General features: G+C 42.0%; 2 protein-coding genes across 3 annotated transcripts in view; one reads left to right on the top strand and one right to left on the bottom strand.

Annotated features, from left to right (window-relative positions):
• Nucleotides 1-1,140: 1,140 nt before the first annotated feature.
• gps1 (G protein pathway suppressor 1) lies at nucleotides 1,141-11,186 on the bottom strand. The gene is made up of 14 exons (XM_069709948.1): nucleotides 11,077-11,186; nucleotides 9,288-9,380; nucleotides 7,547-7,728; nucleotides 5,403-5,567; nucleotides 4,907-5,042; nucleotides 4,531-4,608; nucleotides 4,308-4,368; nucleotides 4,059-4,144; nucleotides 2,715-2,809; nucleotides 2,518-2,623; nucleotides 2,322-2,402; nucleotides 1,982-2,119; nucleotides 1,759-1,893; nucleotides 1,141-1,551 (listed from the first exon to the last, which is right to left on the bottom strand). The coding sequence occupies exons 1-14, from the start codon at nucleotides 11,155-11,157 to the stop codon at nucleotides 1,477-1,479; spliced, it is 1,512 nt and encodes a 503-aa protein (XP_069566049.1). The 5' UTR covers nucleotides 11,158-11,186; the 3' UTR covers nucleotides 1,141-1,476.
• A 3,692-nt stretch (nucleotides 11,187-14,878) lies between these two features.
• LOC138627533 (mitochondrial adenyl nucleotide antiporter SLC25A23-like) overlaps nucleotides 14,879-15,019 on the top strand; it is a 17,319-nt gene continuing 17,178 nt past the window's right edge. The window contains exon 1 of one of the 2 annotated variants that reach the window (XM_069709939.1): nucleotides 14,879-14,986. In XM_069709939.1, coding sequence (XP_069566040.1) covers nucleotides 14,879-14,986 — 108 coding nt within the window. The other variant, XM_069709938.1, reaches the window with a different exon arrangement.

The following is a 15,019-nucleotide window of genomic DNA, read 5'->3' as shown; positions in this document are numbered from 1 at the left end:
CTCACTGAGCAACGTTTGGGTTTTTATCATCTGTAGTCTAATAGTCTCGTTGTGCACAGATAATCAGATACAAGTGTGAATCATATTGCAAAGCATTCAGATCTTAGAATAATTCATTTCCTGTTAATCTCATCATCATTGAGGTTTCACTGCCAATCAGCCTTCTATTCTATTAAATATCAGCTAATGTCCTGAAGTCAAGACAGAAAGAAACCGAATTATACAAGCAAACAATGACCCAAAGAAAAGCTGAAGATCCACCAGCTGCTGCTTTCTGAGACCTGATCTTCATCTTCAAAACTAAACTACAGCTCAAGAGATGACAGAGCTGCAGTAGCTGTTAGATGGATGACTAAATAAAGATAACCCTGAATAAATAACTGAGTGGACACAGTGAATCCTGATGCTTCCACACATGCGCTACACAATACAAAGAAACTATTAATATCCAATCAGAAAGGAAAGTGCCTTTGGTCTGTTGTTGGTCCCAGACGGCAGGAGCCTCAAAGACTCCTCAACTGGCTGTTTCAACGGGAACAGCCACCAACGTGACATCGAATTTATATCTATCGGAGAAACATCCGTAAATGAGGTCAGAAATTGTGGTTTACGGCGCACATTTGATGCATTTATGTAATAGTTAAGGAAAAACCGAGGGGACCGAGAATGTCAAAGCAGGAAACTAGAGAAGAGTTCACCGACTATTAGAAGAATATCATAGTGGGGTTGTGTGTGGAAACCCCACATTCAAAAGATAAAGTCATATTTGTGTTTTCTTTAATGTGTTAAGTGTCATGAAATAACCTCTGTTGTGATTTGGCACTATATAAATAAAGTTGAATTGAATTGAATTTGAGTGATGAGGATAAAAGTTGGTGACTAGTCTTCAAATTCTCAACAAGTGGGTGAATGCATGTCGTCACTGATCGGTCCACCCTTCAGCAGGGCCGAACTAACCTTCATGCCAACAGGGTTTCCAGAATATAATCAGAGCCAAATGAAGCTGAGCCAAAGGTGAGCAGAGCGAAGCTGCATCTACAGTGAACACAAAGATCCTTCCTCTGGGAGTCAGTGAGCTCCAGGTATCGATATTAAGGTAGTGAAAAGAGCACAGACACATTCAAACCACCACCAAGTGAATGTTTTGGTAGGTGATTTTATTTTAAAACCTTGCTTCTGTTAATGAGGTCTCCATCAAGCATAAGCAGAACAAAGTGCATCTTCTACCATTAACTTACAGCTTTCAGTGCTGAGCTTTCATTCAAACACATTTTCATTCTGTCCGAATCTCCACATCAGACTCGTAACAGGTTTCACTGCCCTCTCCTGACGGGAACAGATCATTTCAGAACAATGGAGTCTTTACAGGGTGTGTTGTTTCTGTCTTCAGCAGACAGTGGGGGGTGAGGTGGGTGTTGGAGGAGCGGTGATCCTCCCCCTCCGGTCTGTACGTGTCAGCGTTGAAGGGAGCTCTCCTCACATGTTGGTGCTCATCCTGGTCTGGCTGTTGGCAGGTGTCAGTTCACCCTGGCTGCCTTCCCTGGGGGGGGACTGAGCAGAGGACCAGGACTGAGCTGATGCTCCGTGGTTGTTTTTTACGAGCAGTGCTGTAAACTATTCTGGCTGATTATCATTAAAATAGTGCAGATTCCAGTACTGAAACTTGGACTTCAATACCAGTTGCTGAATGATAATTTTGTTCAATAAAATACATTTTAACAAAATGAAAAGTGCAATACAAATAGTTTGTTTTTTTACCTTGACGTGGATCTGGTTGCGCAGCACAGCAGCTCGGAGGATCATCGCTTTGGCTCGTCTCTGGAACTCTTTGCCCATGTGGATGGATTTCTCGAAGGTGGTGCTCCTCTGGTCCACATCCCTCGCATACAGAATCTGTCGGCAGGTCAGAAGCACCATTTTGTAAAGATTCAAAAGGAGAAATGACTCGTCGTCAACGGTTTCATGCGTGAGTGTTTCCCACCTTGCTGTGAGAGTCGATCCGTGCGTTGATGAGACCCTCCAGGATGAGCTGAGTCAGCTCATCTTCCAGAGCTGCTACTGTGGTGTTAAAGGCCTGAGCCATCTTAGTCATGTCTGCTGACACATAGGGACTGAAATACTGAACACACACACACACACACACACACACACACACACACACACACACACACACACACACACACACACACACACACACACACACACACACACACACACACACACACACACACACACACACACACAGTAACTGTTTAATGATCCTGTAGGAACAGGTTGGTTATTATCTCATGCAGGGTGGAAGGTGTTGTCCAGTGTCTCACCTGGATGAGGGCTCTGTTCCTGATCTGACTGTACAGGGTCTTGACGTGCGGTGCCAGGTACATGTCCAGCAGGAGGTTATCCTGGAACACAAACCAGTCAAAATGATTCCATCATATACATCCACGTCATCTGCTCCCGTTAACTCTACGATCCTGTGGTGATTCAGCGTGTTGTCTTGGTGGAACAGACTCTCACCTTCATCTCATCCAGCAGCTTCAGACAGGACGCGTACTTGGACTCGTAGAACTTGAAGATGATGTCACGGATCTGAGGTTCCAACTCTAGAAATAACTTAAAGGAGCTGAGGAGAGCAGATGAATTATTAATGCAGATTTGTCTTCATTAAATGTGCAGAGATATTTTTTGTGTTTGCACGAAGGACAACAACCAACCTGCTGGAGATGACGTTACGTTGGAGCTCCTGTCTGTCAAAGGTGGCCAAAGCACACAGGCCACCGTACACAGCAACATTACTGGGTGACAGGAGCTGCAGCACACACACACACACACACACACACACACACACACACACACACACACACACACACACACACACACACACACACACACACACACACACACACACACACACACACACACACACACACACACACACACAGAGAAAACTGTAAGTCGTGCGGTGTGTCAGGAAGTCGTCCTCCTGTAGTATGTTGTATTGTAGTTTGTTGAACTTAGACTTGGTGGGGGACGACAACACGCGGTGGGGGACAACACGCGTCCTCACATCTACTGTATGTTTCCATCCTCAGAGGAACATGTTCTGTAACTGTCTGCTGTCTGTAGATCAGACCAGCACATCCAGGTAAACTTTGGCTTGCAGCACACGTCCGCCCTCTTCTGTGAGAAAACGAGTGACTCCCAATATACTTTAATGTGAAATAGCAGCATAAAACCAAACTATTAGAAAACCAACGGTGATGAATTAGTTTATAAATGAGTCAGAGACGCTCTGCCCGAGATAGAACATGCTAGATAAATTGAAAAGTTGAATTTGATCCCTTCGGTCATGTTCCTGTCAAACATCCAGGATGTGCAGCCTCTGGCCTCCGGGGAAGCAGAGGACCAGGGAAACATTGGACTGGGCAGCGTTCCCTTGTGCCTTTCTATCAGGATCTTCCATGGCAGGGGAACAAATCATAAATTAGCATTTTTTTTACATTATTTTTGATGCAACTAAGTACACAGCAACTCTTCGGCATACAGTTATTAATTTGAACCAGCGCGTTTAAAGTAGAAGTTTAGAGAAAAGTTTCAACTCTTTGGGTCACTGTTGCCGTCTCAGCATCATGTGGGATCGTTTCCCCCAGAAACAGGTGCAGTGATGAGATCTTACTCTGGATGGCATACTGCCGGTCTGATGAATAAGAAACCGAGGACAGAGATCTGGGACTGAAGCCACTGTCCTCATGGTGTCCAAACTTGAACAGTAGGCAGAGTGAAACTTCAGCAATCTGACTTAGACAAATAATGAGGAATACATCCACTTTGATTTATTGTTTTACTACTAAAAACAGACTTGTCTTGGCTAACAAGAAAAAACTTCATCAGTCTTGTTTCAGTTGAACTTTGAATGCATTTCATCCTCCATCATTTACACTACACATGCTTTAGGGATGTATTTTTAGAATCAGGATAAATATTATTTTCAAATTGACTTGAGAAGAATGTGCAGCTTCCATTAATGTACTGTTGGAAGTCGGAGTGCCTCATCTCACCTCTGGACAGTCACAGTGGTCAAAGGAAGCCTGCAGGAAGCACTTGGCAGCTGGTTTGTATTTCCGGGAGGCCAACTCTGCCAGTCCTGAAACAACAACAAACAATGTTAGACTCACATTATAGCAGAAATCCCTTCTCATTTCTTCATACGACCCGAGTTAGAAACCTCTCAGCTCATCTTCCAGAGCCACAACTGGTGGACCAAACTAAGCTTCAGGTTGTACTTGGTGACGTTAACGCCATCTTACCTGCAGCACACTTTAATTTGGTGAGGACTGCTTGATTTTGACTGTCTCGCTCTCCTCTTTGCTGAACAACAGGAAGCAGAAACAGTGCGTCAGTTGAAGGCTCAAAATAAAACAGCTTGTTTAAGAAACCGATGCTAAATAGATTTCTGTGTCATTGTGATATGATGATATGTGATGTGGTTTGTGGTGTGAAAACACCGGCATTCGAGACGATGGTGCTCACCTCTGCGATCTCTGGTGTGGATTCTGCCTTGTTGACGTAGCTCAGCACGTGAGACCAGTTCTGGAGGTAAACACTAACCTGTGGACGGAGGAAACACACTTTCTTTCTTTTTTTTTGCTACTGCTGAATTGTTGAGCCACCAGTGGTTGTCTCATCCACCCTGCTGTGAAAAATCCACATTGTACATCGGCACCGTCACAAACACTTTGCTGTAATCAGTAACTGGGATACTCGTGTTTATCATGTATGTACAGACCTGCAGAACCAGACTAGTGTGTTCAAGGTTAAATTAATATCCTAAATATGTCTATTGAACCACTCAACGGTTTCTTCCATATGATGTTATGCAGAGCATCGTGGTTGAGTCCTGCTGTACCTTGATGACATTCAGACACATGTTAATGACATGTTTAGCACTGGTGCAGTAGTCTCTGGCTCTGGAGTAGCACTTTAGGGCATTACTGAGGTCCCCGCAGTCCAGATAGTGGTCCCCCAAGTCATCATGGCCTCTCCTGGAGGACAGAGCGGAGGGAAAAGGATGAATAGGTGGGAAATGTCAAGAACGGAACAAAAGGCCATTATAAGGAACGGCTGAGCAGTAATGAGCCAAACTCTCCGAGTATCTTCTGACCATGACAACAGCGGTTTGGTTGTAAGGCCCCCAAGACGGCATTTCGTAGCTATAAATTGGATTATTATTGTGGTGTCATTACTAAAATAAATTCTACTGTACCACTTTACAGCTGCTCTGTCTACTGAAATAATTTCACTTTCATTTCCTTTACTTTAACTCAGAATTCATGAAAAGTAGAGGACAGGAGGACCTTAAGAAACTAAATCAACTCCAACAACCGTAGCATCTGTCATCCTACCTGATGCTCTCTTTAATGGAGTTGCCTTTGTAGTTCTTGAGATCAGTATCCAGTTTTTCCAGTTTGAGCAGAGCCTTTTTCCGGGTGGATTCGGCCCAGGCTGAGTCCAGAGGAGGAGGAACGACCCCGGCTTCAGGCGCTGTGTCCGCCACACCCTGCACTTCCCTGCAATTACATTTAGTTCTTTAAAAAAAACACTCAAAACAGTTCACATCTGTCCACAAAACATTTTCACCCAAAGGTTTCTGTGCCATCCATTTGTTCTTCAGCAAATCTCAGATGTATAACAATGTTGTATTTGGAGAGCCGTGGCTTTCTCTGTACAATCTGCCATGTTCACCTGATGGTGGATTCACGCCAACATCAACACCACCAACACCAACACCAACACTAACACCAACACCAACACCAACACTAACACCAACACTAACACTAACACCAACACCAACACCAACACCAACACCACTAACACCAACACCAACACCACTAACACCAACACCAACACTAACACCAACACCAACACCACCAACACCAACACTAACACCAACACCAACACCAACACTAACACTAACACCAACACCAACACCACTAACACCACCACTAACACCACCACTAACACCAACACCACTAACATTAACTTTAACACCAACACCACTAACATTAACACCAACACCACTAACATTAACTTTAACATTAACACCACTAACATTAACTTTAACATTAACACCAACACCACTAACATTAACATTAACACCACTAACATTAACACTAACACCAACACCAACACCACTAACATTAACTTTAACATTAACACCACTAACATTAACACCAACACCATAACACCACACCAACACCACTAACATTAACTTTAACATTAACACCAACACCACTAACATTAACTTTAACATTAACACCACTAACATTAACTAACATTAACACCAACACCACTAACATTAACTTTAACATTAACACCACTAACATTAACATTAACACCAACACCACTAACATTAACTTTAACATTAACACCACTAACATTAACATTAACATTAACACCAACACCACTAACATTAACACCAACACCACTAACATGAACTTTAACATTAACACCACTAACATTAACATTAACACCAACACCAACACTAACACTAACACCAACACCACTAACACCACCACTAACACCAACACCACTAACATTAACATTAACACCAACACCACTAACATTAACTTTAACATTAACACCAACACCACCAACACCACTAACATTAACTTTAACATTAACACCAACACCACTAACATTAACACCAACACCACTAACATTAACTTTAACATTAACACCAACACCACTAACATTAACTTTAACATTAACACCAACACCAACATTAACACTAACTTTAACTGTGTTCCCATGGAACGTTACATGCCTTGTTTTGGGGGGTCTTTGGTCAACCACCCCGATGGAGCCAACAGTGGTCTTGAATGTCCTCCATTTGTTACAATATCTGTGACTGTTGATTGGTGAAGTCCAAACTCTTTAGGGATGGTTTGTAACCTTCAACCACCAGATAAGCTTCAGGAATACTTTTCTTGAGCTAAAAGCATCTCCTTTGTTTGAACGCTACCGATCCACAAGTGTGTGTTGTGAAACTTGGACCTCCATATTTCCCTGTTCTTTAAATAAAACTTCCACCCGATTATTATCCCACTAACTGAAAACACTTGACTTCATTATTTAAATGAACTGCTAATCCTGCAGGTTAACATACTTTTGCCAGATATGTAATACTGGATCATTTCCTCAATAAATAAATTTTTAAAAAGTCGAATATTTTTGGTATTATTATTGGTACCAAATGTTATTTGGTATACTGCATCTAATTTTAGGACTTGTGTGAATATCTGGTATGTTTTATGTCATATTTATGTAGAAATATAGAAAATGAAAAACACCACTGTCTCCCCCTCTGAAGAGGAATTGAACTTGGACTTAGTACCACAGAGATTACAAAAGCAGAAGCTGTGAAAATACATGCACATTTCTTACAGGATTTCTTTTGGCCTACTAACATGATCTGTTTTTCACACAGTAGTGCACTGCTTCAACAGCTCTGTAACAGATCAGCCCCGAGGGTCAGTGGATATCATACCGTGTGGCCTCTGTGAGTTTGCGGTGGATCTCTTCATAAGTGTCGACATTGAAGGTTCTCTGGACGAAGGTGAGGGCCATCTTCAGGGCCTCCACTCTGAGCTGGGGGCAATGCTCAGCGATGAACTGCAGCCTCTCGATGCGCATCAGTCCGCTGTAGCTGGTTGCATACTGCTCCAGGTCCTACAGGAGAGGTGGCAGACAGCATCAAACCGCTTCCTCAGGTTCACATCATCTGTGAGGTTATACTGTTCATATTGTTTATACTGTTTATATTGTTTATACTGTTTATACTGTTCATATTGTTTATACTGTTTATACTGTTTATATTGTTTATACTGTTTATACTGTTCATATTGTTTATACTGTTTATATTGTTTATACTGTTTATACTGTTCATATTGTTTATACTGTTTATACTATTTATATTGTTTATACTGTTTATACTGTTCATATTGTTTATACTGTTTATACTGTTTATATTGTTTATACTGTTTATACTGTTCATATTGTTTATACTGTTTATACTGTTTATATTGTTTATACTGTTCATATTGTTTATACTGTTTATACTGTTCATATTGTTTATACTGTTTATACTGTTTATATGGTTTATACTGTTTATACTGTTTATATTGTTTATACTGTTTATACTGTTCATATTGTTTATACTGTTTATACTGTTTATATTGTTTATACTGTTCATATTGTTTATACTGTTTATACTGTTTATATTGTTTATACTGTTTATACTGTTCATATTGTTTATACTGTTTATACTATTTATATTGTTTATACTGTTTATATTGTTTATACTGTTTATACTGTTCATATTGTTTATACTGTTTATACTGTTCATATTGTTTATACTGTTTATATTGTTTATACTGTTTATACTGTTCATATTGTTTATACTGTTTATACTGTTCATATTGTTTATACTGTTTATACTGTTTATATTGTTTATACTGTTTATACTGTTCATATTGTTTATACTGTTTATACTGTTTATATTGTTTATACTGTTCATATTGTTTATACTGTTTATACTGTTTATATTGTTTATACTGTTTATACTGTTCATATTGTTTATACTGTTTAAAATATTTATATTGTTTATACTGTTCATATTGTTTATACTGTTTATACTGTTTATATTGTTTATACTGTTTATACTGTTCATATTGTTTATACTGTTTATACTGTTTATATTGTTTATACTGTTCATATTGTTTATACTGTTTATACTGTTTATATTGTTTATATTGTTTATACTGTTCATATTGTTTATACTGTTTATACTGTTTATATTGTTTATACTGTTTATACTGTTCATATTGTTTATACTGTTTATACTGTTTATATTGTTTATACTGTTCATATTGTTTATACGGTTTATAGTGTTTATATTGTTTATATTGTTTATACTGTTTATATTGTTTATACTGTTTATACTGTTCATATTGTTTATACTGTTTATACTGTTTATATTGTTTATACTGTTTATATTGTTTATACTGTTTATATTGTTTATACTGTTTATACTGTTTATATTGTTTATATTGTTTATACTGCAGCACTGCGTCTAGTTTAGAGTCGTTTATGGGACATTCAGAACCAGAGCCGGTCCGACTGTTAAGATGATCCCTCAATAACAGCTTCAGACAGGAATCACTGCAGGAGGAACAGTTCCACTCAGTCCTCGTTTAACGTGTGCACATGAACACTAGTTTGGTTCCTACCAGCGTTGGGTTCTCCACGATGTAGTTGGTGTCTGGAGCGTTCTGCTGGTCCTCCTGTGGGTCCGCATCGATCTGCATCGGCTCCACAGACCCCTGAAACACACCGCGGAGGACGGTTAACCTCAGCAAGCACCACCCACAGTAGGAACACAACAGAAAATATACAAACATGAAGTTCATTATTATTCCAGTTTATTTGTTTAAAGTTATATAAACATGAAGTTCATTATTATTCCAGTTTATTTGTTTAAAGTTATATAAACATGAAGTTCATTATTATTCCAGTTTATTTGTTTAAAGTTATATAAACATGAAGTTCATTATTATTCCAGTTTATTTGTTTATTAATAAACATGAATTATTCCAGTTTATTTGTTTAAAGTTATATAAACATAAAGTTCATTATTATTCCAGTTCATTATTATTTCAGTTTATTTGTTTAAAGTTATATAAACATTGTTTATTTGTTTAAAGTTATATAAACATCAAACGGTTGATGGCGGAGTTTATTTGTTTACATCAAACGGCTGATGGCGGAGTTAGCTCGACGGTGCTAGCTGCCGTTAGCACCAGGCTACAGCGAACAACACGAACGGTCCTTCGGTCCGGAGAGAATCCACCTCCCGGACAGAGATGTCTCCTCCCCGGTACCGGGGACAGTCTGTCCCCGGTACCGGGGAGGAGACATCTCTGTCCGTGTGTGGTTTCACCACCTTCATCACATTAGTCCCTGGTACTGTTGTTAGCCAGCAGAGGCCTTCGGCCCGCTGCGAGCCTGCAGCTCGCTGCTCCATGGACATGTCCTCCGGGGACACATGTCCTCCGGGTAACACACGGGGACACATGTCCTCCGGGTAACATGGTGGAGACATGCATTCCCTCTATTCAGTAATGATTTCTATAAACATGTCCAGCTGCTCCTTCACTTCCTCCACGAGGATGAAGAAGGACTCAACCTTCAGAAGACGGACTCCACCTTCAGAAGATGGACTCCACCTTGAGAAGAAGGACTCCAACTTCAGAAGACGGACTCCACCTTGAGAAGAAGGACTCCAACTTCAGAAGACGGACTCCACCTTCAGAAGATGGACTCCACCTTCAGAAGACGGACTCCACCTTGAGAAGGACTCCAACTTCAGAAGATGGACTCCACCTTCAGAAGACAGACTCCACCTTCAGAAGATGGACTCCACCTTCAGAAGACGGACTCCACCTTGAGAAGAAGGACTCCAACTTCAGAAGACAGACTCCACCTTCAGAAGACGGACTCCACCTTCAGAAGATGGACTCCACCTTGAGAAGAAGGACTCCACCTTCAGAAGAAGGACTCCACCTTTAGAAGATGGACTCCACCTTCAGAAGACGGACTCCACCTTCAGAAGATTGACTCCACCTTCAGAAGAAGGACTCCACCTTTAGAAGATGGACTCCACCTTCAGAAGACGGACTCCACCTTCAGAAGAAGGACTCCACCTTTAGAGTCTATAAAGAAGCACCGTCAGTCTGACACGCTGATTTTAAACGATAACACCATTTCTAGACTTCAACCCGCAGGTTGCTGTTTGCTCGCTGGGACCTTCCCTAACCTCCTTCCCTAACCTCCTTCCCTAGCCTCCCCTAACCTTCCCTAATCTCCTTCCCTAACCTCCTTCCCTAACCTCCTTTCGTAGCCTCCCCTAACCTTCCCTAACCTCCTTCCCTAGCCTCCTCTAACCTTCCCTAACCTCCTTCCCTAGCCTCCTCTAACCTTCCCTAACCTCCTTCCCTAGCCCATAAAGCCGTGACCTACCTGGAAGTTGAACACCTGTACAGGTAGCGGCATCTTCTTCTGTCCGGGCTTCGGGCTCCTTCCTGTCGGGGAGTTCAGCATAAAGACGCTGCAGCAGCGGAAGCTCGGCGGATGGAGCTTCTTCTTCTTTTGTTTGTTTGGGTTTTGTGTGTGAAAGGCGCGTTACTGCCACCTACTGGACTCTGGCGTGTAGAGCAGATTCGTGGCGGGGAAAAAACGGGAAACCTGTGAACATCTGAAAAAGAAAAACAAACGTACATTCTGTTAATTCGATTCGTTTCATTCATAAAATCGATGACCTGCTTATATAGTGTACACAGCTCTTTCCCCGCAGGCCTGCCTTTAGCGCTGAGCGGGTCTTTTTCTTCTCTTTATATATTCATGGCAGTCTAATAAAACACGCTGAACTGATTTGTTGGTCATAATGTGCACATAGTGCTGGTTGTCCTCTTCTTCCATCCATAAAGTTGCATTACGCCTGTAATTAATCCAGTTGCTCTCAAAAAACTAATTTGTAGTTTCCCCCTTCTGCCTTGTCCTCAAGTGCATCTTTAATCCTGGATTCGTCATCCTTGTTCTCCTCGTCCTTGTGCTGTAATCACGGCCCTTCTTCCTTCTTCCTTCTTTATACATCCTGCATGGAATCAAAACGCGCTGCGCTGCCTCGGCTTCCTGACCTCGAAGCGTAGTCTGCATGTTCGTCTGGGGTCAAAAGTTGCAACTAAAAATCTAAAACTTTATTCTCATTTCCAAATAAATTCAGATTCATTCTTTTTGTGATTATCTTGTGAAGAACATAACTAGTTTTTGTCAGTATAATTTAAAACCCAAATGATTTGTCTTATACACATTGACTCAGCTGTTTCTGTCTGTCTTGTGTCTCGTGCAGCCTCGGGTTGACCTCGTCTGACCTGTCCTCTGAACTGTATGCTGTCATCACCGACAAGACAAACTACATTTATTCAGCTCATTGGAGTAACTGAATAAGTAAATATGTGTGTCAGCTATATTTTACAATGTAAATACAAATATTTGGATGTAGTCCATCACACAGAGGAAGAGTGCGCACACTGATCACATTCATTTTAATCCCCCCCGCCCCCCACCAGTCCTATCCCGCGGATGCTGACCAGGCACTTCACTATCCTTCACTACACGTCACAGCTCACAATCCGCATTATTGATGCTATTAATAGCCAATAAGCTATTGATTGTTCATTTTACTCACACAGTGAACGGCAGGCCTGCCAGCACACCTCCAGCATCACAGGGAACGACATATTCTTCTTGTTAGGTATGTTATGTGCACCACTTTATAATCAATAAAACTCCATTGCAAGTAACATTACATGTGCATTACTACAAGGATATAAAAGTAAAGTAAGTGAAGGTGTTACTATCAGAAACATGTTTTAAAAGCATTAAAAACATACCTTATGATAAAACACTCTCTATATCTATATGTAACAGCTGTTCTGTTTCAGGTAATAATGCATGGATGTTTTAGTAGCCTATTCCTTTGCCCTTCTTTTTCTTGATTGGATTGCAGCACTTGAGCTGCATGGACGTTTAACCTGATAACTCTTGTCAGCCCAACATGATGTGACGATGTCCCAAAGAGCTTCTTGTCATGTCGAGAATGTCTGACTTTCTCAGTCGTCATGCTCAGTGCGGTGCTGACTGCTTCCTCCTCAGTCTTCTTCAGTCTTCAAGTAATTCTTCAAAGCTTCAATGTGTGTTCAGAACAGATACGCTACTGATCATTACTTAACATGTGAAGCGTCTTTAGGTAGGTAGGTAGGTAGGTATATACTTTATTAATCCCCGAGGGGACATTTTTTCGCCACAGCAGCATACATACAGGAGCAATAATAGAAACAATAGAATAAAATAATAGAATAGAATAATAGAATAGAAAAGCAATAAAATACAAAATATAAATATAAAATATAAAATGCACAGTACATACAGTATATATACAGTACATTAAATATCTATATATATTATATACAACAAACCAATAAACACAGTCAACATATATATATATATACATACGGTACAGTATATATCTATATATATAATATACATACAATATACAAGCAAATGATGATGAGCGTTACATAAATCAAATGTATTATTATCATTAGAAGTAGCAGTAGCTTATAAAGGACCCTTTTTGGGGGTTCGGCCTTGTTTACTCTCATGAGAAGTGCTTTAGAGGTGCTCCACGTCCTCTGAGAGCGCAACCAGCCTTCTTTTGTCGATTGGAGTCGTGGTTTTTATTTCGTGACGTTTTCACTCAGTTCCATGGTACATTTCTCCCATTTTAACAACAGCGCGGATTTGAGGCAGAACCATATTTATATCAGGAGAACAATGGCTGCAGGTTGAAATATCGACATGACTCTGATGAGTCAATCAAACCAACCGGAGTGTCATCGGAAAGCTGAATGAAAGGATAACTCACATCTGACCTTTGGTACAAAGGATTTAACACGATCGATGCCACTCATCTGCTTCAGTTTCATGAATGACCTACATATTGTGCAGAATCTGACATCTTTTTTTTCCTTCCTTTTACCACTCAGAACTGGTGTTTTTTATGAAGTAAGGAAAAGCTTTCTTGGAGGCTTTTCACTCAACATGTTGATCAGTGGTTCCCTTTCTTCACAGACCGGTTCCAGTATGTGACTCCTTAGAAACAGATCTCACCAGTAAACTGAATGGATCAAACTGAAAACTAAAGAAAGACTGAATAAAAGACTCGGGCTGCAGTGGGCCTGCATGGTGTGGACTCGGTGCCCCCCCCCCCCCCCCCCCCCGGAAGCGCGCGCGGAGGATGCCGCGCGTCAGCAGAGCCTCGTGCCGTCATACCCAGTGGACGGATGGACGGACGGACGGAGATCAATGCTTTTACTCAGCTTCCCCTTCACGTTATTTTTTGATTGTTGACCTGCCGGTTGTAAAAAAAAGCCGAGAAATTCAGAGTCATGTGAGCAAACAGCTTCAGGAGGCTCCTCGCGAGCACACAGATGTGTCAGCATCGGTCAGCGCTGCTCGATTCAGACTGAAGCGGCTCCTCCTTCACGAGCATCTCCTCCTTCACGAGCATCTCCTCCTTCACGAGCATCTGCTCCTTCACGAGCATCTCCTCCTTCACGAGCATCTCCTCCTTCACGAGCGTCTCCTCCTTCACGAGCATCTCCTCCTTCACGAGCATCTGCTCCTTCACGAGCGTCTCCTCCTTCACGAGCTTCACGAGCGTCTCCTCCTTCACGAGCGTCTCCTCCTTCACGAGCGTCTCCTCCTTCACGAGCGTCTCCTCCTTCACGAGCATCTCCTCCTTCACGAGCGTCTCCTCCTTCACGAGCGTCTCCTCCTTCACGAGCGTCTCCTCCTTCACGAGCATCTCCTCCTTCACGAGCGTCTCCTCCTTCACGAGCATCTCCTCTGGCGGAAACTTGAATTCATCTGAATGACTTTATGGATTTGCGCGTGCTGGTGTGCCAGAGCAGCTGTGTGACTCGGGGATTACTGTCTCGAGAGCTCTAAGCTCTCCGTCCGTCTGGGAGGACGTTCCTTCCAGCCTCCTTCCAGCCTCCTTCCAGCCTCCTTCCAGCCTCCTTCCAGCTTCGCTCCACTCTCCTCCATCGAGCCGCTGTCGGTGCCCGTGTGAGGACGCGGTCCGGTTCCTCTGGGAAACGAGGACTAAACCTCGCGCTCGTTCCGGTTCTGACGGTGTTATGCTCGGCTGTGAAACCAACAGTCGACCAGCACCGAAAACCATCTTTCTCTCCTTCACATGGGCGAAGACGGAGAGCGGTTCAGCGTCCCTTCACTCCGCGGAGGAAACGAAGAAAACGGAAACAACGGCGCGTCCCTGGACCAGGACCAGGACCAGGACCAGGACCTGGACCAGGACCAGGACCAGGACCAGGACCAG

The sequence above is a fragment of the Brachyistius frenatus genome, unplaced genomic scaffold (genome assembly GCF_029030835.1).
Source record: "Brachyistius frenatus isolate BFR_SWC_R1_liver_20210118 unplaced genomic scaffold, ASM2903083v1 Contig_87, whole genome shotgun sequence".
NCBI classification, from domain to species: domain Eukaryota; kingdom Metazoa; phylum Chordata; class Actinopteri; family Embiotocidae; genus Brachyistius; species Brachyistius frenatus.
Note: the sequence above shows the minus strand (reverse complement) of the source record. Positions and strands in the feature narration are given on the sequence as shown.

Excerpts from the sequence above, each read along its gene's own strand:
- gps1 (XM_069709948.1), bottom strand. The coding sequence starts at position 11,157 with ATGCTGAACTCCCCGACAGGAAGGAGCCCGAAGCCCGGACAGAAGAAG. Across the intron at positions 9,381-11,076 it reads TACAGGTGTTCAACTTCCAG|GGGTCTGTGGAGCCGATGCA; the intron begins GTAGGTCACGGC and ends GGTGTGTTTCAG. Across the intron at positions 2,624-2,714 it reads CGTAACGTCATCTCCAGCAG|CTCCTTTAAGTTATTTCTAG; the intron begins GTTGGTTGTTGT and ends TGCTCTCCTCAG.